Source organism: Trichoderma harzianum (genome assembly GCF_003025095.1).
Source record: "Trichoderma harzianum CBS 226.95 unplaced genomic scaffold M431scaffold_12, whole genome shotgun sequence".
In the NCBI taxonomy this organism is placed as follows: domain Eukaryota; kingdom Fungi; phylum Ascomycota; class Sordariomycetes; order Hypocreales; family Hypocreaceae; genus Trichoderma; species Trichoderma harzianum.
The window spans coordinates 163,739-185,319 of NW_020209260.1; the positions used below are offsets into that span (position 1 = coordinate 163,739).

A 21,581-nucleotide genomic window follows, 5' to 3' on the forward strand; every position below is an offset into this window, starting at 1 on the left:
ATCTCCCTTGCTCCGGGTCTTTAGTTTCCTTTTGCCTCGTTCCGGTTTGCTGGTGCTACCTTGGCGGATTTGCCCGAAGGACTACTCTTTCAATTCCTACGGCCCTTTTTTATTATCTTTTGCCTCCTCTTTCGACATACCGACACTCGCAACTCTTCAATCGATCGTTGAGAATATAATAAAAAAGACAAAAGACAACAGAAATAATGCAGTCTGTGCGGGTGCAGAACCTGTCCCTCGGGGCTGCCGAGGCAATTCCCACTACGCCAAAGGCAGAGTCTATAGCCCCCTCGTTGACCTACTCAGACGAGTCAGACAATCAAGAAGAGCTGCTTCGACCCGTGCAGCCTCGCCAGCGACGCGCTTCCACAAGATTGATTGCTCAGAGTGCCCGTGATATTCAGCGCATCACTGGCGAGACGACCGCCGAATTTGTTACTCGCTGCTGCGGCGGCGGCTGCTGTTTGATGGGCGGCGCGAGGCCGGCCGGCATTGAATACGAAAAGGTCGCCCTACCCGATAACGAGGCGTATCGGTCCCTCGGCCTCAAGATTGGCGACATCCCGACGGTCCTGACCAAGATTGTCGACCTCCCCGAAAAGACAATATCCTTTGCCTCAGTCCCCAAGGCCCCGAGCCCGTCCTCGCCTACGGATTCTGCCATTTCTCTGGAGCGAGACGGCGAGGTCGTCGACAGCGCCAGCCTGAGCAAGATTCCCCTCGAAAAGTTCAGAACCGTGGATACGGCCATTCAGCCCCCGCGATTCGTTCAGCCTCACCCTCCTTATAATGTGTATGCCGCCAAGATCCACACGGCCCGCGAGCTGACCAAGGCTGGTGCCGAAAAGCGCACATATCACTTTGACCTGGATATCACAGATTATCCTGAGGAGGAAGACACCGACTTCAGGGTCGGCGGTGCCATTGGTGTCGTCGCCCCCAACTCCAATGCCGTCGTGGAAGATGTTCTGGACGCCCTAATGGTGCCTCGCTTCCTCCGGGATAAGCCTGTCTTGTTGAAGACAACCAAGGGCCGCTGGCCCACCGTCTGGGGAGACGATAAGCCGCGCGAGCTTGTCACTACCCGCCGAGACCTGCTCACCTGGTGCGCAGACCTCCAGTCCTATCCTCCCACAAAGGGTCTGCTGCGGGTGCTCGCCGAGCATGCCACCGCCGACAACGAAAAGAAGATTCTCAACTTCCTTTGCGCTGCAGAGGGACAAGGCGCTTTCTGCGACTTCCGATCTGGTCCTAGCATTAGCATTTCCCAGTTGCTGCACGCCTTCCCCAGCTCTCACCCTCCTCTGGATGACCTGCTGTCGACCCTACAGCAGCTCATGCCGCGCTTCTACTCTCTCTCCAATGACCCGCACGACTCGTTCCAGAGGGGCGACCAGAAGCAGCACCGCCTGATTGAAATCGCCGTCACGGTTCATGAGACTGGAGACTGGCGTGAGGGATCTCGCACCGGTGTGGGGTCCGGCTTCTTTGAGCGACAGGCCCGGAAGTTCATCAAGGCGCAGGAGGCCGGGGAGAAGACGGAGTTTTACATCCCCATGTTCAAGGGCCTGATGGCGAACCCCCTGGCCAAGCAGTTCAACGCCGAGGGCCCGATGCTCCTGATCGGAGCCGGCGTGGGTATTGCCCCGTTCCGAGGGTTCGTGCAGCGACGCCTGAAGCAGGCCAACTGCGCCAACAAGGTGTGGGTGCTGCAGGGCATCCGAGATTCGCTGCTGGACGAGATTTACAGCGGCGAATGGGGCGTCCACGAGGAGGAGGTCAAGCGCGTGGTGCAGAGCCGGCGCGGCGAGGGCCGATACGTGCAGGAGGAAGTGCGACATCAGGCCGACCTCGTATGGAGCATCATCAACACCGTCGACGGCCGCATCTTTGTCTGCGGTAGCTCCAAGGGCATGGGCGAGGGCGTCGAGGAGGCCCTTGTGGACGTCGCCATGGCCAAGGGCAACCTGGAGCGTGAGGAGGCGCGCAACTTCTGGCAGCTCAAGAAGGAGGCTGGCCAGTACATTGCCGAGACGTGGTAGATGGTTCTATCGCCGATAGCTTGGCCTCATTGACATTTTACTCTTTCTCTTTTTCCTCTTACTAATCTTTTCGGGCGCCATCGAGCGCCTCTTCATTTACATTGTCGTATGAGGTCTTTTTTTTTTTTTTTTTTTCACACCTTTGGCCATCCAGCTTATGCATTCGAAAGAGGAACAAAACAGATGAGGGGGAGCACCAACAAACACATGTCAAATTGGACAAAACCGCTTGCCGAAAAGGGAAGCTTAACACGGGACAGGATAAGGTTACAGTCAAAATATCTAAATAAAAAACAACCACTGATCCGGCGCGCAAGCACCAGAGAAATGTGTGTATGGGAGGACAAACGCATTATGGAGTTGGACTTGGGCGAGCATTGTATGGGAAATGATTTTTGAGTGCTCTCGAGATGGGAGAGGGCATACGTATGAGAAAGGCATTGAACTCCCTCTTGTTTTGATCAAGGGGGGTTGGTGGGCGTATGGGGCGTTGCATTTTGTTCTTCTTCTTTTTTGGAAGTAGTAGTTAGAAGTATGTAGTAGCATACCTATCAAGTTATGAAAATAGGAATAGTATATGTTTTCCATATTTTGTTATGAAGTTTCAACATTTGTGTCAAGGTGTTTACGTTTGTTAAAGCGCATATTCACACCCACGACTCATCTACGAAGTACTACAAGCAACCAAGTTACCTGAATAGCACTAGCAAGTCGAGGATTCAACAACCGCCAAAACATGCTTCACAAAGAGATCTTAACCGCCGAGCTCGCAATAATTAACCAATTCAGCGACGGCTATCTAATTCCGAAAAAAACACACGATGACGGGCGCCATCAGGAAAAAGACGGAGACATTTTTTCATGTGATGCTGTATGTTTGATTTTTAATTCCGATACTCCGGATAGATAGACTGGTCAAGTATCCGGAGTTGGGATTAATCGCGAGAGAGCGAGAGCGCGAAAAAAAAGAGGGCAAGGTGGATGGGAAGAAGAGGTACTTGAGAGAAACTTTGATTTGGTAAAACTTTAGGAGGGGAGGGGGTATTGGAAAGTACCTGATGGTTCGGGCAAGTGGTGGGAACTTCTTTTTTCTTTCGAGGTACCTAATTTGTGATTAGAGGGATGGTTCGATGTAAGTCAGAGAGACAATTAGCAAAGAGTTACAGTGCATGGTTCGGAAGAAGTTCCGATTACCTTATACAACACATTGCCTTAGTAGGAGTTGTAGTCAGCGGGCTACATGCCGTTGTTACACATGAAAAAGCAAATACGAGATACGAACGTGTGTCTCTTTTGCCGTGCTGCAGATCATCTCATCTCGCAAATCTGTCTTTCAGGACCCTTGATGCATTTCACTACTCCGTATGAGTACACTGATCTGTTCTTTTTTCCCATCCCACCGCGTATCTCGCACATGTTACTGCAGGCGGACTGTCCGCCCACTCGTCCGCCCACTGTGGGCCGAACGAAGGGCGATTATAAATGCTGACTTATCGAGTTTCAAAGCGTGGGAAATCAACTTTTTCTCTCTGCTGTATTTCCACACTTTTCTTTTTTTCCAATTTGTCCTAGTGTGGCGGCTCTATTTGTCTTAGTGGGGGGCATCCATCCATGCTCTTTTTGTTTTTTCTTTGCCTTTTTTTCGCCGGGTATCCATTTGGCTGTGAAAACCCCTGGTCGCAGGATAGTATAGCCGTTCAGTTGTAAACCCGAGTGTTAGACGTCTGACTTCCCCCATTCCGCAATAGCCGCTCGCAGGGCGGAATTGGCCAAATTGTTCATCTTTTCGTCAGCCATGTCTAAGCCGGTGTTTTCGGCAGCCAAAAAGGTCCGGTACTATAGCAAAGGAAAGAAGCGGCAAGGCAAGGGAAAGATAGGGAAGCGTTTTTCGACCCGGATAACGGATGCCAAAGCGGACTCCACTGCCCGGAGGGTCCTGGAATCTCCGTATGAAAGGTTTGAAAGCGAAAATGCCACTATTGCGCGACTGATTTTCAGGGAAATATCCACTTTGCCCATCATGTGCAATGGCATAATGGTGCCCTGATTGCTCGCCAAGGAAGTGAGGGTGGACCGATGTTGCTTTGCTCATGATGCCTAATGTCGTTGAAGGGTCCATTCTTTTCGGTTCTGTGGTTGTGTCGTATCGTGACAATGGGTGCTCCGATGGCGTGGGGAGGGGCGGCGAAACAGGGGGATGGGGCACAAAGTTGCTGAGCAAGAGGGACCGATCCGGTAGAGTTGACGGGAGTTTGTGGGTGTGTTTGTGTGTCGTTGTTGTAGTGTCTCTGGCCCGAGGCAAATTAGTATAAAGCAATCCCTCCTTCGCATCCACTGGCTGCTTGTTCCCCCTTCCCTACTCCAGACAACAACAACAACAACAACAACAACAACAACAACACCAACACCGCAACCATTCAGTTCTCTCAGCTCTTGGGATCGTTCCTCCTCTTCTCTTCCAACATCACAAACACAACCACCACCACAACCACTCAACCCTCAAACAACGTCACAATGGCCGCCAAGCTCTCCGCCGATCTCCTCTTCCAGATGGCAAAGGTCCGCCGCTCCATCTACCCCCTGAACAAGACTCTCCCCATCTCAACCTCTCGCATCCACGAGATCGTCAAGGAGGCCACCCTCCACACTCCCTCCTCCTTCAACGTCCAGACCAACCGTGCCGTCGTCCTCTTCGGCGCCGAGCACGAGAAGCTCTGGGACATCACCTCCGAGACCCTCAAGGCCATTGTCCCCGAGGACCAGTTCAAGGCCACCGCCGACAAGCTCGCCCTCTTCAAGGGCGGCGCCGGCACCGTCCTCTTCTACGAGGACACCGACGCCACCAAGGCCCTCCAGGCCAAGTTCCCCATCTACGCCGACCGCTTCCCTCCCTGGGCCGTTCAATCCCTCGGTATGGAGCAGCTGCTCATCTGGACTGCCCTCGAGGTTGAGGGCCTGGGCGCCAACCTCCAGCACTACAACCCCCTGATCGACCTCAAGGTTGCTGAGACCTGGGGCATTCCCGCCCACTGGAGACTCGATGCCCAGCTTGTCTTTGGTGGCAAGGCCGGCGAGGCTGGTCCCAAGGAGTTCCAGGACATTGACGAGCGTGTCAAGGTCCACGGTGCTTAAGCGGCATCATCTTTTCTTGGTTTAAAAATTTGAATGGGAATGCATCGGCCGGAGTTTGTTTTTGAAGCTTATCTTTAGACTTGCAGTCATAGATAGAGATATACACTTGTTTGATTTCGTCTAAGAGTTGTTGCTTCTTCCTTGAGTGCCCCTGTCGATCTTTGTGAATTAGTGACGGCTGCGAGAGTAGTAGGACCCTTGGATCATGACTAACCATTGGGAAAGAAACTCACTCACATTGTATAGTACCAGAGTGGATGCATGTTAAGATGGCTTCAACTGGTTGATAAGAAACCAAGTAAACTGTTATATCAGACATTGTCTAAATATTGACAGCTTTGAATGCCCATACCGTGATCAGAAGTTCAAACTCTTGCTGAAATATCACATCCTCAGCCTCATGTTACGTAGATCCGTATCTGCAATTGAGTAGTCCGCAGCGATCCACAGTGGACGAACCCGGCATCTGAATGAACGGCAATCGTCTCTCGGAATGCGGCCCGATGCTAGTTAATCTCCAACTGCACATGGCAAAGACAAACAGCCAGGCAGTCGGATCCAGTGTATATATATTGATTGCATTGGGCGTCGGGTTATACCCGCTGTCGTGTAATTTTAGTAATAATGCTGGGCTTATGGTGGCTTATTGTTGTTCTAGGAATAGCTCCTGTGAAAGTGTAGAGAGACATTCGTGGGTGAGATGGCAGAATTGAACCTGGTCGAAAATGGTCGGGAAATGGTTCCCTTTTGGGAGCTTCGGTTGACCAGATGCCCAATATCACGCTCATGGAGTATATGGGGAAATGGGTTTAGGGTTATGATTGGTTCAATAGGGTTGGGCGTTGGGGTGTGCGTTTGCCAAGAGGCAGAGATGGGATGAAAAAGTTGAGTGAATGCAGCGGGCACGTCTATGGCAGCTCTCGGATGATGCTCTCAGTTTTGGGTGTGAAAATTAGTACAAGGGAGCTACTTGGACGATTTGTTCTCAGCGCGGAGTGGCTTTTATAATATGGGAGCTCGTGTAGGGGGGGTCACGCTGTTATTGTAGTTGACAGATATTGGACAAGGAGGCAGTGATGGCATCGCGATACCGAATCGTCTTGGTTGAAGGATAGCAAGTCCAGCAGCATAAATGGTAACTGCAGCTCACGGCGGTTTTTTAATATACAGATATACAGGGCATATACTAATAGCAAAAGGAAATACTGTTGAGGCTTCCCATCGTTGGAGGCTGCGTGAATCTGGCTCCGAGTACTGGTCCACTGGCGATGGGAACAACACGATACGCGGATTGAAAAGTGAGTGCAACAGTCTGAATTCTTTTTATAGATAAGCTTACTATAGAGCCGAACCGACACGTTCGTAGCCGGACTGTGTTTCATTTCTTGTTTCATTTTTCGTCTTCAATGGCAACTTACATACGACGGTACGTATATAGGGTAGTTCTCAGCGCGACGCTTACTCCTAGTGAATCAACCCTGAGAACTAATCCTGTCCACATGTTCTCAGAGAGCAACTCTTGATGAAGTAGATGCAGGTTCTTTGAACACTTGGTAGCTCAATAAAGACTATTGAACTCAATAAAAATCATCAACCCTAACCCTGGTTGTATTACACGTTAGAAGGTTGAAGGAGATTGCGTGTGCAGACGGATTCTTTGTGCCGCTGATGATGTCAGCAGAAACTACAAGTACATCACCAAACAAGACAGACGGCAGTTGCAAGTCATTGATTAATGGTAGGAAAGAGATACAATCGTGTTTCTAGCTAAGGAAGTTTTTCTCTCCTCAACATCAACAACACCAACAACATCGAAAACACAGACGAGAAAAAGAAGCATCTTTTTTCATCCCATCTCGTCCCCTGCACTAGTCTAGAGGCTTCAGGAGCAATTCTGTTGCACCCGGAACCAGACCTGTAACAAGGGGCTGGCCAGATCAACTCGCCTAGAAACGAATCGCCACGCCGCATCCCAGCTTCACCTATTTTAAGGCAAAGCCGCGCCTAATCAACGTGCCCAATACCAATCAACCAATCTCTTGGACTAGGTCTTACCAGCATGCCCGATCTTCGCGATGATCCCCGCAGCAAAAGCGGCCGAAATCCATCCCGGCTGCCACCAAGAATCTCCCTTTGGGGCAGCCGCTAGTGTCGGGAGCTGTTCTTCCCGAACACTTCTGCGACATGCCTTGCCCTGTTTCAGACAAGCTGATGATGATGATGGGCTTGCACGACCACGCGCCCGTCTGTGCTACACGCCCGGATCTACCTTTTCGTAGGTTTGTTTGCGGGGGCTGAGAACAGAGGCCAGAGGACAGGATGCGGTGAGTAGGCTACTCTGTAGGACGGGGCTGATGAATGAAACGTTTGACTTGGTTTGTTGTTCGCGCATCACGCCCTCTCCATTATCGCGCTTTCAACATCTGCATCTGTCTTTGTGATATATTCGTTTACAGCTCGCTGACTCGAATAATTCTCCATTCTCAGTCAACAAAGGCCCACAGCTCTGGTGTACTTCACTCCTAGGGCTTTCAATGAACACTCCGGCATAATACTGGATTACTGGTGCCTCCTATTCGTTGCCGCCTACTGTCTACAGTCCACACATTTAAGATAAGAGAGACAGAGAGGAGATATGCGAGCATCGCTATTCTAGACATTATCCCTTGCATCTCCCTGCAGGAGAGAAATCTCCCTCCCTTGCATACGCTTTTTAGCAAACAACTCCTGTCACCCGAAGCTGAGGAGGATACTTTCTTACTGCGGCGCATGACGAAGCCTCGCTGGCCTTCAAATACTCTGCCGGCTGGCAGCTATTTTTTGCCCTTACTATCACCATCTCAGCTGAACGAAATTTCTGTACCATAGCACACAATCGCCATGTACCGTCAGTCCAACTCGACGCCGTTTCCGTCGGCGGTTGAGGCAACGTCGCTCTTTACCTCCTGGACACCCCGGACCAGCTACTATGCAGCCATCTTTGTTATGCTACTGGCTGCATGGCTTTTGAGGCCAAAGTCTCAGCGCAACAAGCTCAGTGTGCCCTTCTATGGAGCTTCGAAATTGAAATGGATATTCGATGCCGAGTCACAAGTTGTTGCCAGCTACAGCAAGGTTAGATTACGTATATTTCTCAACACCCATAGATTTAATGACTTACTTGTCCATCCAGTTCCGAGACCAAGTTTATCAAATCAAGGCTACGGAGGGAATTCAAGCTATGATCCCTCCAAGGTTCATCGCCGAGCTCAAGGGGTTGCCCGAGGATATTCTGAGTGCTACAGAAGCCGTAGCTGACGTATGATCACCTGCTCCAGTCCATATACTCCATTAAACTCTAACAAGTGGTACAGGCTCTTCAAACCAAATACACAAAATTCTCCCCAGGTCACAACGGCGATATGCTCTCACTTCTCGTCAGAACCAGATTAACTCAGAATCTTGTCGAGTTGATCCCTCAGCTCAAGGTCGAATTGGAGCACTACATTGGTACCGAATTCCCTTCCTGCGAGGACTGGACGCCTGTAAAATGGCAGCCATTCGCTTTGCGTGGAATTGCCCGACTGAGTGGCCGAGCTTTTGTTGGGCCCTTTCTAAATCGAGACGAGCAGTGGATGAAGGTGTCAATCAATTTCGCCATCAACGTTTTCATGTCCGTAATCAAACTACAATTCTTCCCGGAGTGGGCTCGACCCGTCGCCCAATATGCCGTATCAGACTTGCGCAAAATTCGGCGAGATATAGATGCCGCAAAGTCAATGTTGAAGCCACTGCTTGAGGAAAGAATACGCGATATGGAGATTTCGACCTTTCATGAGCCGCCAAATGACCTTATGCAATGGCTTATTGAGGCTCTACCCGAGGAGGAAAAGGCAGACGTCCAGACACACGCCGAGCTGCAGCTCATCTTGGCAGCCGCTTCGATTCACACCACAAACAACCTTTTGTTTGAATGCATGGCCGATCTTGCTTCACACCCTGAGGTTCAGGCAGAGCTACGCGAAGAAGCCTACCAGATATTGGAAGTGGAAAATCGCTGGGCTCGTAAGGAGAGCATGGCTAAGCTCAAGAAGCTTGACAGCTTCATGCGTGAGGTTCAGCGGCTCCGTGGTAATATCAGTAGGTTTCTTTTTCAAGATGATTCTTGGTCCCGTTACTAACACCTTTAACAGCATCCTTTATTCGCAAAGTCTTGAAGCCGATCGACCTTTCTGATGGCACGCACCTGCCCGCAGGAACAAGAGTGCTGGCCCCTCAGGCTGGTATTTCCGTCGACGGGCAGTTTTTCCCCAACCCCGAGGAGTTTGATGCGTTACGATTTTACCACATGCGACAAGAATCGGCCGAAGCGAGCAACCGCTGGCAGTTTACATCCCTAAACGATACGAACCTTAATTTTGGTGCAGGAAAACACGCCTGCCCTGGCCGATTTTTCGCTGGAAATGAGATTAAGCTTATTCTGGCATTCTTTCTCATTAACTACGATGTGAGGCTGAAGAAGGGCGATGAGCGACCGAAGCCTATGGCAATGGTCATGACCAAGGGACCAGACGCCAAGGCCGAGTTTGAATTTAGACGGCGACAGTTGGCTAATTAATAGTAAAAGGGAAGGGCAAAAACATAAGGCTTCAGGTATATATGCATACGATACTGGAATGCCGGGCGTTAATAGCATGGCGTTGGTTGGGTCGCGAATAGAATAAGCGCTGTATATGCATAGGGAAATTTTATACCATGTTAGATTTGAAGTTAACAGAACTGAATTATACGTCCTATAATGTAAAAATTTCAAAGTTATTGGAGTTGTTGTTAATGACGAATAGAGGCAAAATAACCCGTTAGGATTGCTGAGCTTCCTCAACTCCACGGTGTCTGAGGAAAACAAAGGGCCTCAGCTAATTGTGGCATACGCATCACTACGTTTATAATTACTTCATCCACAAAGAGAGCCTTGTAAAGGTAGCAGCATTTCTTTTGCATTGGGCATAAAACTCCCTATATAACAGAACAAAAGCTCAAAGCTAAAGCAGAATTCCCCTTATCCGGAACGCCCCATGCCATTAGTGAATCATCCCTTTAAAACCGAAACCGTACGGCGCACGAAGAGCTAGATGCAGTAGCAGCCTGATTGGGATTCATTCGTGTAGCCTAGTAAACAAGATTTTGGCAACCAGGACTTTATACAAGCCGATATAATAATCGTTCATGGCTTTTTTTTTATCGAAAAAAAGATCTGGTGCTTTACTCGTTGCGCATGTACAGACCAGCGACAAGGCAGTGGTCACGCTCGAAGGGTTCTAAGTGGTAGATATGTTAGTTTTTTTTGCATTCTTTTCAATAGAGAGAGCTTTAGATAAAAAGTTAAGGCTGTTCTTACCTAGGGTGAGCTGGAATTTAGGCTTGATAGACTCGGCACGCATCTTCTGGACTTCGCTGGCAAAGACCTCGGCAGCGGGGGCTGTGCTGTCGATACAGTTGGCCTTGATGGAGATCAAGACACCACCGCCCTGCTTGAGGAACCAGTTGGCGTTCATGGCAACGATACGGGCCTGATCAGGCTGGGCAACGTCGGCGAAGATGACGTCGACCATGGGGACGACCATGCGGTAGCGGACGGGCTGACGGGCATCCTCGACAATGGGGACGACGTTGGGGCGCTTGGCAGCCATGGCAATGAGATCACGGCCAGAGCGGTTGGAGAACTCAACGGCGTAGACGAAGCCAGTAGGGCCAACCAGGTCGGCAACGTGAGAGACGGAGGTACCAGAGGCGGCACCAAGGTACAGAACACGAGAGCCAGGGCGAATGTAGATGTCATCCGCACCACCGGCAATGGCAGCGCAAAGCTTGCTTCGGAAGGGGTTCCAAAGTCGGTACTCGACCTTGGTGGTGGTGGTTGTGCCGTCGCTGTTCTCGACGGTCTCGTCAACGCTGATGCGCTTCTCGCCGTAGACGGACTCGCCGGGGGTCAGGTTGCGGGTTGCAATGCCGTCCTCCTTGCCGCCACGGACGACGAAGACACCGGGGTGACGGTGAGGCTCCTAGTCGAGCAAATAGGTTAGTCAAACTTGTCTCTTTGGAGCCAAAAGTCAGCATCTGGAGGGGGAGGGTTTCAACATACAATGACAACCTTGGCACCGCCCTTCATGCCACCAGGACCGCCGCGAGCACCACCGCGGCCACCTCGTCCTCCACGGGGAGGGCCACCACGGCCGCCGCGACCGCCAGGGCCACCTCGAGCACCACCTGTTGTGTCGCCTGTTAGCCTCAAAAGCGTTTTCAAATCGCAAAGCATCTCTTAGACGACGAGTATAGCATACCTCGTCCACGAACACCGTTAGCAGAGCCACGGCCACCGCCGAAGCCTCCACGTCCGCCGCGAGGAGCACCTCCTCCGCGACCACCGCCGCCACGACCACCTCGAGCAGTGAAAGGCGCCATGTGTGTGATAGTGGGATAGATTGAAAAAAGTTTTGGGATCGCCTTTCGGAGGGAATTGAGTGAGAAATGCGCAAGGTAAAGATCTGCGAGTTCCAAAGATTGAACCGAGCAGAGCGCAAGATTATGGGAATGCAGGTGCCTGAGTTGAGTCAACAAGCCCAAGTTGCGTCTGTATCGAGTCTGCCAAACACGGTTGTTTCTGAGAGACTGGCGAGAAAGAAATTTTTGAAGCTTTTCGCAAGAAGCTTTAGTCGCAGAGTCCACTTTTGGCCATTATTGGCTAGAGCGTTCTGATTGTGGAGTCGGACGCACCGACATTGTTCCGAATGGGTTTTTGGAAAAAAAAAAAAGTTCGACAACAATCACGTGGGGAATCAATTGCTGAATCATCATTGAAGATCATGTGACTTGAGAGATGAATGCGTGACGAGAAACTCAAATCATAGCAAAAATTACCACTTGACTGATATTTTGAATCAATCAGCTACTCAAAAGCATACAAGGTTACTAAACAAATTAATATTCAATTTTTTCTCATCTTTTTCATATAATTGATCGATTGTTTCTGCCATTTTCCCTGTTCTGTTTGCTGCCAAAAGAAAGCGCGCCACTTGATTGGACCAGGGCAGAGAAACCCTAACACTTCCCGAAGAGGTAAGCGAACATTGTGGTCCAGGCCAGCGCTTTAGGGCAAAAGTTCAGAATTTCTCAACTTCAGCCCGCGAACCCACGTCGTCGAATCAGTCACCACCACATAAGCCGTCGAGATGGTGAGTGCCTACCCCCCCCAGATTGATGCTTTCGAAGGCTTGTCGGAAAGAGGAGGGAACTCTGAATTGTCAGGATTGGATTGCTGTCGAAGCAAATTGCGCTCCTTGTTTGGTCGAAAGTCTTTGGGGAGAAGAGAGAGCATCATGGAGCGAAACACCGTGGTTGTGTTGCCACGAGTGTGTGAAAATTGGGGATAAGGAACGGCTGTGACTGACTTTTTCTCGCCCTTCGAAAATTATAGGTTCGATACGCCGCCCACGAGATTCAGCCCGCGAAGTCGGCCCGCGCCCGCGGTGCCTACCTCCGAGTTTCTTTCAAGAACACCCGCGAGACCGCCCAGGCCATCAACGGCTGGAAGCTGCAGCGAGCTGTCCAGTTCCTCGAGAACGTCAAGGAGCACAAGGAGGCCGTCCCCATGCGACGATATGCCGGTGGCACTGGCCGCACTGCCCAAGGTACGACATTCGAACTTTTGGAGGGGGAAGATGGGGGTGGCAGACATGTCTCGAAAAGAGAGTTTTGTTTGGAGGTTTCTTTCTCATAGGATGGTCATACTGATGGATTTCCTCTTGAACAGGCAAGCAGTTCGGTGTCTCCCGCGCTCGATGGCCCGTCAAGTCCGCCGAGTTCCTGCTCGGTCTCCTGAAGAACGCTGAGGCCAACGCCGACGCCAAGGGCCTCGACACCGGTGCCCTCGTTGTCAAGCACATCCAGGTCAACCAGGCCCCCAAGCAGCGAAGACGGACATACCGTGCCCACGGTCGTGTACGTATCCCCCGACGACAAACAAAGTAAGAATTCGAAGACACTCTAACACAAGTTCTGCAGATCAACCCCTACATGTCCAACCCCTGCCACATCGAGCTCATCCTGACCGAGGGTGACGAGGTTGTCGCCAAGACCGAGGAGGTTGCCGGCCGCGAGACTCTCCGCCTCAACGCCCGCCAGCGCGCCGCCCGCACCCGCAAGGCCATCACTGCCGCATAGAGCGGTGGCTGAATGGGAAGCAAAGGGGGGGCAGGCCGGTTTTTCTTCAAACCAAATGGGCTTTGTTTTTTAAACGAGATGAAGAATAGCGTCTGAACAAAAAACACGTACCGGGCAAAAGAAAGTGTCTTTTGGTATTTTTTGCAATGGGGCAAAAAAGGGAAATATTTTCGTGGCTTTATTCATCTCCTGGTGTATGGCTAGGCTACGGGGGAAGGGAGTGTGTCGTTGCATGGCATCTTTTTAAGGGAATATAAAAAATTTGCAATGCAAGCAATCTTCTTTATCTTTCTCGCAAGGGCCTCGATTCATCCTTGACGAGAATCAATGAAATGAAATCAAAAAACAAAAAAAATCACAAAACTCACCCGCTGTGCCTGACGTCATGAGAAATGAGAATGTGAATGATGCAGCACTGAAATGTGATTCGATCCTCTGTAACTATCATACAGTTACAGCTCACTCCACGACACGCCGTACTCATTAACGAGAAGATCAATCTATATTGCAGCACTGCCGCCGTCAAGCTAGATCCCTATCAAATCAAAACCAACACACATATAACAAGCAGCCCCCTGCGTACATAGACAACTAATTTCTTGCGCCTCATCGCATGTCCTTTCCGAGTGTCACAACACACTTTGCAGCCTTGTCCCAAGCCGTAATTCTCATAAGCGAAACCAAGCATCCAGCACAAACTTGTACCTTTTTTTCCCTTCCAATAAGCAATCTTTTGTCTATAAGGCTGATCCGTCTAGCCGATTCATTCATAATCCTACCGGTAAATGATCCTGTATTCCAGCAAAAATGGGGCATATCCACCCTCGTTTCAAGAGTAAAATCCTGAATACATAGCAAACACTCCATGGTGAGAGTGGAAGAAAAAAGAAGAATAAGAAGAAAAGAACAGTGGTGCGTCAACGCAAAAACATTGACAGTCCACCGTCTTATCTCATTGAAAAAAGAAGGGGAAAAAAAGGAAGACGAAGAAAAGAAGATTCCGTTCGGGTCAAATGTTCATCGCATCTTTGATCGAAATGTGTAATGCCAATCAGTTCAAGGTGCAGCACACGATGAAGAAGAAAACGGTGGTCCCATATGCATGTATCATAGTTCCAGTTCCAAGGGTATCTTTTTTTTGTACGTTTGTCTGTTCGTAGAATAATTCCAAGCAACGGCAATCCCGCTTCAGACCAGTCAGGTGGTCTTCCCGAGCGTGTGTAAAGAAATCAAAGGCATACCACCAAGATGTTGCCGCGCGGAAAAGAAAAGGAAAGGAAAGGAAAAAGAGAAATCGATCAAGAGGAGAGAAAATAAGGGGAACTTTGTCGAATATTGAAAAGAAGGAAAAGTTTTTTTTCTTCTCCTCTTTCTGAGACTTTGTATCCATCATGAGCTCGTATCAATAGATAGTAGCCAATTAAAAAGACATAGGGTAATAAGCAAGCCATCTGTTTAAACAAACAAGAAGAAAAAAGAAGAAGAAATATTGAACCGGAGAATCATCCAATCATCTCAACCTGGTTGTCGTTAACCTTGGCAAGGGTGCCGGAAAAGCGCCCCAAGCCGGGCATTTCGAAACCATCAGCAATAGCGTCATCGCAAACGTGACTGGGATACACCTTGCTCCAGCCATGATCCATGAGGAAAATTTGCTCAAGCGTCTTCACTTCAGACGTCAGCATATATGGCAAAATACGGCCGAGGAGCTTATCCTTGCAGTATTGCATAGAGTGAAACATATCATGGCGAAGGCTGTTCGCAAAGGCATGGGCAGCTTGGCCTTCTGGTGGCAGGAGAGCCCGAATCTCGAGAGTGCGCAGGTCTATAAACACATAGCCACAAGACTTGAAAGAGATCGAACTGAGGTTGTACTGAGCCTCATCGGCATTCAGCTGGTCGGCATATGGCAGGAAAGAATCCTTGTTGGGGTGTGGTAGAGAAAGCTCCTCTGGCCTGACGGTTGTATCACCATCCACACCGGCCGATTCGCGAAAACGGGGAAGGTAGCGCATTTTGATGCTGGGGCTAAAGTGCTCGCAGAAACCAGACCATGTGAAGAGGTCTGGCATCGCAAGCCTCTCGGGTTGCTGTTCTTCGGGCAAGAGCATCTGCATTGGCATTGCAACCGGAGGGAATATGGGAGGTGGTGCAACGGGGCCTCCAGCCATGGGGCCAACAAGGCCCTGGAACAATGCAGGCGGAATGCCGCCATCGTCGAGAGCAGGTTGGGGGACGTTGCCCGGCTGAAGAGGATAAACGGGCGGCCCGGAAAGAGATACGGACTCAAATTCCAGCTTGTCAAGGGACCGCAGCGCCATGGAACGGATGGTTTGCATAAGAACATGGGGCGAGACCCAGCAGTTCTTCAAGGAGAAGTGCTTGACAAAGGGCATAGCCAGAAGCTTATCCGTATCTTTGGCGCCATCGGGGGCACTCATCATGTCTGCAGACTCAACGAAAGGAGCCGGCAGGATATACTGGCCGCGCTGGTACGGGCCCCGAGCAAACTCGCCGCCACATATCCACTCGAAGTGAACGTTTTCAATGGTGTCCCGCCGTCCAATGTAGTCATTGAGAAGCTTGTAGGCCTTAGGAACAGCCTCGACAGGAGACATGTGTGTATCGGCGACAACACCCGGAGAAGGCTTTGAAATCTTTCTCCAGTCAGCAATAACGGCAATGGAGACGTTCTTAACACAGGGCAAACTCTCCCAGAGCTCCTTGCGGCAGAAAATATGGATGTGAGCGCTGGGAATCTTGGCAATGGTCACGTTGGTCAGGTTTCTGAAGCAGCCATCTCCAGCATTGTCGATGATGCTGATGACATAGGACTGGATCATGGCACGATGCGCCCACTCCAGCTCAAGAAGCAGCTCTTTCTGGGCCCGCGTGAGGTTAGTCGGGATAAGAGGCTGGCGGCTATTGGCCTCCTGCGCCGCCGCCTGCTCCTGCTCCCGCTCCTGCTGAGCCAAGGTATCAGCAGTTCGGCGGTGGCGGGCAGGTATAGGCGGAAGCGGATTTGCATGGTGATTTGCAGCCCACTGGAAGCCCATGCCCATGGGATTTGGCACGTGGAATTGGAGCTGCGGAGGATGAATCTGCTGGAGCTGATGGAGCTGATGGTTATTAGGCGGCTGCGGATGCTGCAGAACCGGTGCAGCATGGAGTGTTGGCATAATCTGTTGCTGTGCAGCGAGGTGTGGGTTAAAGAGCCGATGCGCGCCCCGACGGGTGTGACGTCGATCTCGATCTGTTGCCTGCTGTGGTTGAGGCGGCTGCTCCTCGACGACGATGGCCTCACGCTCATCAAAGTCGATGTTGGAGATTGTGACGCCTTCTGTTTCGAGCAGCAGGTCAATAGCCTCGTGGACATAGAAGCCAGCGAAGCCAGCATCGGCAATCATCTTTTCCAGAATTCGACGCTTGAAGTTGTCATGCTGAGCGGTGGCATTGGTGAGATCCCGGGGCACGCCGTTAAAGTCAGATACGGTAACCGTTGCCTCGTGATTCCTGGAGCGACCATCTGGACGCCAGTCTCGGGTACCAAAGACGGGGTCAGGATTGCTGATCTTTCGTTGAGCTTGATCAGGGCCGACAAGAAAGCCTAGACCGGCATCACAGCAGAGGCCAAGGTTGGTCACCTTGGTCAGGCAGCGGAGGGCCTTTTTCATGCTGTCAGTCTCATCAGCGGTCTGCTCAAGGCCCTCGAGATCCGTGTAGCGATGATAGGTCTCATGGGGCCATCGATAGATGCCCCAGAAGGCGGGCACAGCCTCTTGGGCGGGCTTGACGGGAGGATAGGCGAGCGTGAACTCATCTAGCTCGAGCGACAGGGCAAAGCGAAGGATGTGAGGGCCAAACGATTCAAAGATGCGCATGCCGCTGGAAAAGAGGCGGGACGCGATGACGTTGTTCTCATCACGGTCGAGATTGGTGTAGAGCTCCGAGCGGAAGGGCACGACGACATTGCGGAAATACTGGGCTGAGACCTTGGCCTCAAACTCTCGACACACCAGACGAAGTGCCTGGATATCAGCCCGGCTCAGATACCGGGTGATGATTTCAAAAATCTCGACCGGTAGCTGCGCCATTGGCCAGGTTGCGATGGGGGACGACAGCGGCGAGGCCGTCGAACCGGGCGGAGAGGGGACAGTTGAAGATGGTTCTGCGTTGCGGGCGATGAAGCCGAGAAGCGTTAAAGCTGATGATAATGAGTGTGACGATGAACTTGTTCTCGATGAGTAGAAAGATGATGCGGAAGAAGAAGAAGAGGTGGATAAGGCAGCTGGCCTTGCGGGGCGATTTGTAGCTGTGCTGGCGGCCCTGTTTGCGCTAATGGGCGGCCGGATCTTCTGGCCAGCCACGCTGAATGCGCTGTCGAATAGGTGCAGCCCCAGCAGCCTATCGATGGACAGGGCCGTGCCAACCAGAGGCATTGATTTTGTTTGCCCGCGATCGACCCAGTGATTGTATTGGAACAGAGTTGAAGGAGTGATGTTACAAGGGAGAGTTTAAAGAGAAAAAAGAAATAAAGTCTAGGATCACCGGATGGGGGGGCTTGGTAGACTTGGATCCTCCCTTTTTTTTTTCTTCTGAGAGGCGACCAATTTCACTTGACATAACTTTACTAATGCCACCAAAATGCCTGTACCGGAGCAGTAGTAATATCAGATGTGAGACACACGCCTCAGCCAGGCAGGCTTCGTTACGTACAGTACTGTACGGAGCATTATCCGTTGGTTCACTGAGACAAACACCAGGCCTCTCAGTGAATGAATGGGTGTCGGCAAGCTCCACAGTCTCAGTTGTTGACCTGAGCTGCGGCTGGACACGGAGCAAACGAGTGAGTTCAACATACGAGTACTGTACATGCAGGCGAGAGAGGTGGCAGGGAGCAGAGCAAAGGATCAAACACTCAAAATATCACTTTTCTTTTTTTTTTTCAAGGCGCCTCCGATGAATTGAATTCCATCTCATCAATCCATCCCTTATCTAAGTTCGTGCTACTATCAGTAGTGGCCAAAACTTGACATCAGATTAGACTTTGCAACAAGGGGGAGACTGCACATCACCTTTCACCAGCGTGGCAGAGCCTCTCACTTTTCAGCCAAACACGCCAGAGTTTTTACTCGTATCTGGTCCGCGGATTGCTCCAGGCATCAGTCAGTCCCGATAACGTCCACAGATCCCTCCAAATATGACGAGATCCGATCGCCTGATTACTGTGATGGCCCCGATATTACTTGTGCATCGACTAAGACTGGCAAGGCCAAGGCGGGCCCCGGCACTAGTGATCATCCGGGTTCACCGCATCGCGGAGGCGGAGCCCGTGCTAGCAAGCCCCTCAAGCCCCTGTGCTAGCAGCCTCTCAACTCTCTACAGAGGGACCTCGCCCTGGAAAATAGAGGCTCGACTGCCGCTAGAGCATCCGCTTAGTGGCTCCGCTAGGGGCCGCGGACCAGGGCCGGGTGGCCTCTGGCATGCCAAGCATTGTTGGGCGCGGCCGTGCTCGTACAGGTACTCCAGTCTGGACGGCAATTGCGGTGGTCGTTGGTTGGCGAGTGTGCGGGCCAAGGTACAGGCACATCTCGACCAAACAAGCCACGCTAGCCTTGATGAGGTCGGCAAGCTGCTTGCTTCAACACCATCACGGAATTGATCAACCATACGGGGATTTTACTCATGTTTGAGTCCCTCTTTAGTGGATTGGCAGCCTCGTTTTCCGCTGGTCTCGACTCTTCCATGGTCTCTTTTCTTTTCTTGCCTTCTCGCAGGATTCGATTAAGGCAAACTCAGGAAAGGAATACGATAGCAGCAAACGCCAACTACGACACCGAAGCCACCTGAGCTCATCAAACGTCAGCTCCAAGCGGCGTCAATTCGGAGCTTTATCTCCAGTTAAGATTTATACCACCAATTACAAGCCTGTCTATCACTGCAGGCTTAATTATCTAACCTTAAACCTATTCTTTTAATGGTCCAGGTACAGATTACAGCGGTGGCATGAGCCAATTTCGCACAGCGGGTGAGGCTCTGCGGCCCATTATCTGCCTCATTCCCTCTGCCGTCTTAGTCATGAAGTATGGCCAATTACATCTCATTTCCCCGATGCATCACATTGGCCCTACACCCATTGTCACCGAGATTACTCGCCTTGAGTCATGATTTTGGTACTCAATTTGTTCAGTGCTGCAAGCTAGGTATTGACATGTATTCGTATATACATCCAGCAAAACCCTCGATCAATTTTCCTTGAAGAATGAAACGCTAACCAACCCCCAGATAATTAATGAAATATGCTACTAGGCTAATTATATGAAGCCCAGGCAATAATAACAAGTGTATTGAAACCCAAACATCCAAAAAGATGACCGCCCTCTACTCGCCGCGTCGTTTCTCGATCGTCTCACTGCTCGTTTCTTAGTTGCTTCCCCAGAACCAGTATCTAATAGCAAGTCATGTTAGCACTGCGATGGTCAAATCAAGAATCGGGGACAAGACGGTGACTTACACTGCTGAGTACTGCACTTGAATGTTGGCTGGCTGGCCCTGGCATGTAGCCGGCGGGTTGCCTCCAGCCGTGTTGACACGGTACACCTCCTTGATGCTGCCCGTGGCGCCATCCTTGGCTGTAAGCTTCAACCAGGGAACCGCAGTTGAGCCTGATGGTCCTGGAGCTCCAGTGGCTGGTGCAGGGGCGCTGCCGTTCTTTGCGCAAGGCACTGTACCAAGGTCCAGAGTGGTAGTGTCCAGGTTGAAGAAGGGCGTTGTGCTGTCGACGAAGAAGTGGTGGCCAGAGATGGGCAGCGTCATTGGGCCGAGCGGGCCAGCGGTGGCTGCGTCGTAGTTGAAGTTGACGGCCATGTTGGGCACCTTTTGGAGCAGATCCTGGCTTATGGAGGCAATGCAGCTGACGTTGAACAGAGTGGCCACGGCGCCGGCAGCAACAGGAGCCGCATCGGGATTGCTGGCATCGCAAGTGTAGTTCTGAGTGCCACGACCAACGGCGACGTGGTGGACGGTCAAGCCTGCTGATGGAGGGAGCAGTCCGTCAACTAAATGAGTGTTGTTTGTCAGTCATCATGTTAGTTATACACGATCAGAAACTTCGAGACTTACTCGTGGGCATCTGGGCCTTGGACAGGTCGCATACCGGTGCTACCGATTGAACCTTGGAGAGCTGAACCTTTGATGCAAGGAGATTGAAGTAGCTTGATAGAGAGTCCAACGCAACGGCCGGGTTCTTTATGCTGTCGAGATCAAGCTTGGGGAGGGCCGGAGCAGCGTGAGCTCCAAAGACGGCCAGCGATGATACCAGGAAGGTTGATGAACGCATTGTGAATGTGTGTGTATAGTGTAGAAGGAGGGGGATGAGATGTTTTTCTTTTTTCTTTGTCTTTAATCAGACCAGATTCGAATCCAATAACCAGATTGGGAGAAGATAGCGAGACAATCGTAACAAGGACCAGCCGACGAGGGTAGTAATTCTGTTGCTTTCGGATGTCGAAGAAATACAATTTGACTGCAATACCGAATAATCGAACGAGCAAGGAAATGGAACTGAATTCGCACTTAGGAAATAAGGAAATAACCCTGACAAAAGGAAAAGACAAAAAAGGAAATGGTGATATGCAAGAAGATATTCAAGCTGTGGTGTGTTTGTGCCAGAAAACTCCCGAAACAATGCGGCCACCCAACCTCTCTTATAAGCCAACACACATTCCCCCCTCCCTCCCACTCACCCCATGTCTCACGCAAATCTACATTAACGCGGGACACTTATTTTACACATGATGCCATTTTCGGACGGTTGCGTACAAGCGTGTTATTCTGGGCTCGCTTGCCGCCATTCCGATCCGGCGCCAAAAAATGAATAGATAAAAAGAGATGGCGGGAAATTAGAAGAACGGCCGGGAATGGGAAAGGCGACAAGAGAGTTTTGCAAAAGGTAACGGTAACAGGGTTTGTTGTTTTGCCGCCGAGGAGGTTGATTGGACGAGACATGTCGATGGATGAGGCGCGCTGGACAGGGATGCTGGGAGGGGAGGGATGCGATTGGCTCGAGGGCGGCGGTTTAGGCGCCCGGGCTGGTAGAGATGCAGGCATTGATATTGATGTTGATGCTTGGAGAATGTATTTTTGCGCTGGAGATGGGTGAATGATACCATGAGAGCAATATAATATAGATGAAATATACGAATAGCC

General features: G+C 50.9%; 9 protein-coding genes across 9 annotated transcripts; 6 read left to right on the top strand and 3 right to left on the bottom strand.

Moving 5' to 3' along the window:
• Positions 1-206: 206 nt before the first annotated feature.
• On the top strand, positions 207-2,042 carry M431DRAFT_498328 (hypothetical protein; the record flags this gene model as incomplete). Its single annotated transcript, XM_024917682.1, has 1 exon — positions 207-2,042. The coding sequence occupies one exon, from the start codon at positions 207-209 to the stop codon at positions 2,040-2,042; it is 1,836 nt and encodes a 611-aa protein (XP_024770745.1).
• A 2,514-nt stretch (positions 2,043-4,556) lies between these two features.
• M431DRAFT_8345 (hypothetical protein) lies at positions 4,557-5,174 on the top strand (the record flags this gene model as incomplete). Its single annotated transcript, XM_024923308.1, has 1 exon — positions 4,557-5,174. One exon carries the CDS (start codon positions 4,557-4,559, stop codon positions 5,172-5,174), a length of 618 nt encoding a protein of 205 aa, XP_024770746.1.
• Positions 5,175-7,159: 1,985 nt separating this feature from the next.
• Positions 7,160-7,724, top strand: M431DRAFT_511191 (hypothetical protein). The gene has a single exon (XM_024919609.1). It carries the CDS (start codon positions 7,250-7,252, stop codon positions 7,451-7,453), a length of 204 nt encoding a protein of 67 aa, XP_024770747.1. The 5' UTR covers positions 7,160-7,249; the 3' UTR covers positions 7,454-7,724.
• Positions 7,725-8,054: 330 nt separating this feature from the next.
• M431DRAFT_498331 (hypothetical protein) lies at positions 8,055-9,771 on the top strand (the record flags this gene model as incomplete). The annotated part of the gene is made up of 4 exons (XM_024917683.1): positions 8,055-8,288; positions 8,347-8,472; positions 8,528-9,293; positions 9,347-9,771. 4 exons carry the CDS (start codon positions 8,055-8,057, stop codon positions 9,769-9,771), a joined length of 1,551 nt encoding a protein of 516 aa, XP_024770748.1.
• Positions 9,772-10,415: 644 nt separating this feature from the next.
• M431DRAFT_93851 (hypothetical protein) lies at positions 10,416-11,322 on the bottom strand (the record flags this gene model as incomplete). Its single annotated transcript, XM_024924522.1, has 3 exons — positions 10,416-10,471; positions 10,552-11,215; positions 11,296-11,322. The coding sequence occupies 3 exons, from the start codon at positions 11,320-11,322 to the stop codon at positions 10,416-10,418; spliced, it is 747 nt and encodes a 248-aa protein (XP_024770749.1).
• Positions 11,323-12,314: 992 nt separating this feature from the next.
• On the top strand, positions 12,315-13,607 carry M431DRAFT_511193 (hypothetical protein). The gene is made up of 4 exons (XM_024919610.1): positions 12,315-12,385; positions 12,628-12,841; positions 12,964-13,151; positions 13,215-13,607. Exons 1-4 carry the CDS (start codon positions 12,383-12,385, stop codon positions 13,371-13,373), a joined length of 564 nt encoding a protein of 187 aa, XP_024770750.1. The 5' UTR covers positions 12,315-12,382; the 3' UTR covers positions 13,374-13,607.
• A 1,268-nt stretch (positions 13,608-14,875) lies between these two features.
• M431DRAFT_93107 (hypothetical protein) lies at positions 14,876-17,812 on the bottom strand (the record flags this gene model as incomplete). The annotated part of the gene is made up of 2 exons (XM_024924439.1): positions 14,876-16,417; positions 16,667-17,812. The coding sequence occupies 2 exons, from the start codon at positions 17,810-17,812 to the stop codon at positions 14,876-14,878; spliced, it is 2,688 nt and encodes an 895-aa protein (XP_024770751.1).
• Positions 17,813-18,489: 677 nt separating this feature from the next.
• Positions 18,490-19,246, top strand: M431DRAFT_233870 (hypothetical protein). Its single transcript, XM_024913649.1, has one exon. The coding sequence runs from the start codon at positions 18,574-18,576 to the stop codon at positions 19,033-19,035; it is 462 nt and encodes a 153-aa protein (XP_024770752.1). The 5' UTR covers positions 18,490-18,573; the 3' UTR covers positions 19,036-19,246.
• A 468-nt stretch (positions 19,247-19,714) lies between these two features.
• M431DRAFT_233868 (hypothetical protein) lies at positions 19,715-20,933 on the bottom strand. The gene is made up of 3 exons (XM_024913648.1): positions 20,496-20,933; positions 19,888-20,431; positions 19,715-19,821 (listed from the first exon to the last, which is right to left on the bottom strand). Exons 1-3 carry the CDS (start codon positions 20,710-20,712, stop codon positions 19,797-19,799), a joined length of 786 nt encoding a protein of 261 aa, XP_024770753.1. The 5' UTR covers positions 20,713-20,933; the 3' UTR covers positions 19,715-19,796.
• Between the last annotated feature and the right edge of the window lie 648 nt (positions 20,934-21,581).

What these genes read in the sequence shown, in the direction of transcription:
- M431DRAFT_511191 (XM_024919609.1), top strand. Translation starts at nt 7,250, where the DNA reads ATGATCCCCGCAGCAAAAGCGGCCGAAATCCATCCCGGCTGCCACCAA.
- M431DRAFT_511193 (XM_024919610.1), top strand. An exon ending in CACTGGCCGCACTGCCCAAG is followed by an intron (nt 12,842 to 12,963) that starts GTACGACATTCG and finishes CCTCTTGAACAG; the next exon opens with GCAAGCAGTTCGGTGTCTCC. An exon ending in CATACCGTGCCCACGGTCGT is followed by an intron (nt 13,152 to 13,214) that starts GTACGTATCCCC and finishes CAAGTTCTGCAG; the next exon opens with ATCAACCCCTACATGTCCAA.
- M431DRAFT_233870 (XM_024913649.1), top strand. Translation starts at nt 18,574, where the DNA reads ATGACGAGATCCGATCGCCTGATTACTGTGATGGCCCCGATATTACTT.
- M431DRAFT_233868 (XM_024913648.1), bottom strand. Translation starts at nt 20,712, where the DNA reads ATGCGTTCATCAACCTTCCTGGTATCATCGCTGGCCGTCTTTGGAGCT. An exon ending in CAAGGCCCAGATGCCCACGA is followed by an intron (nt 20,432 to 20,495) that starts GTAAGTCTCGAA and finishes ACACTCATTTAG; the next exon opens with TTGACGGACTGCTCCCTCCA. An exon ending in CAAGTGCAGTACTCAGCAGT is followed by an intron (nt 19,822 to 19,887) that starts GTAAGTCACCGT and finishes ACTTGCTATTAG; the next exon opens with ATACTGGTTCTGGGGAAGCA.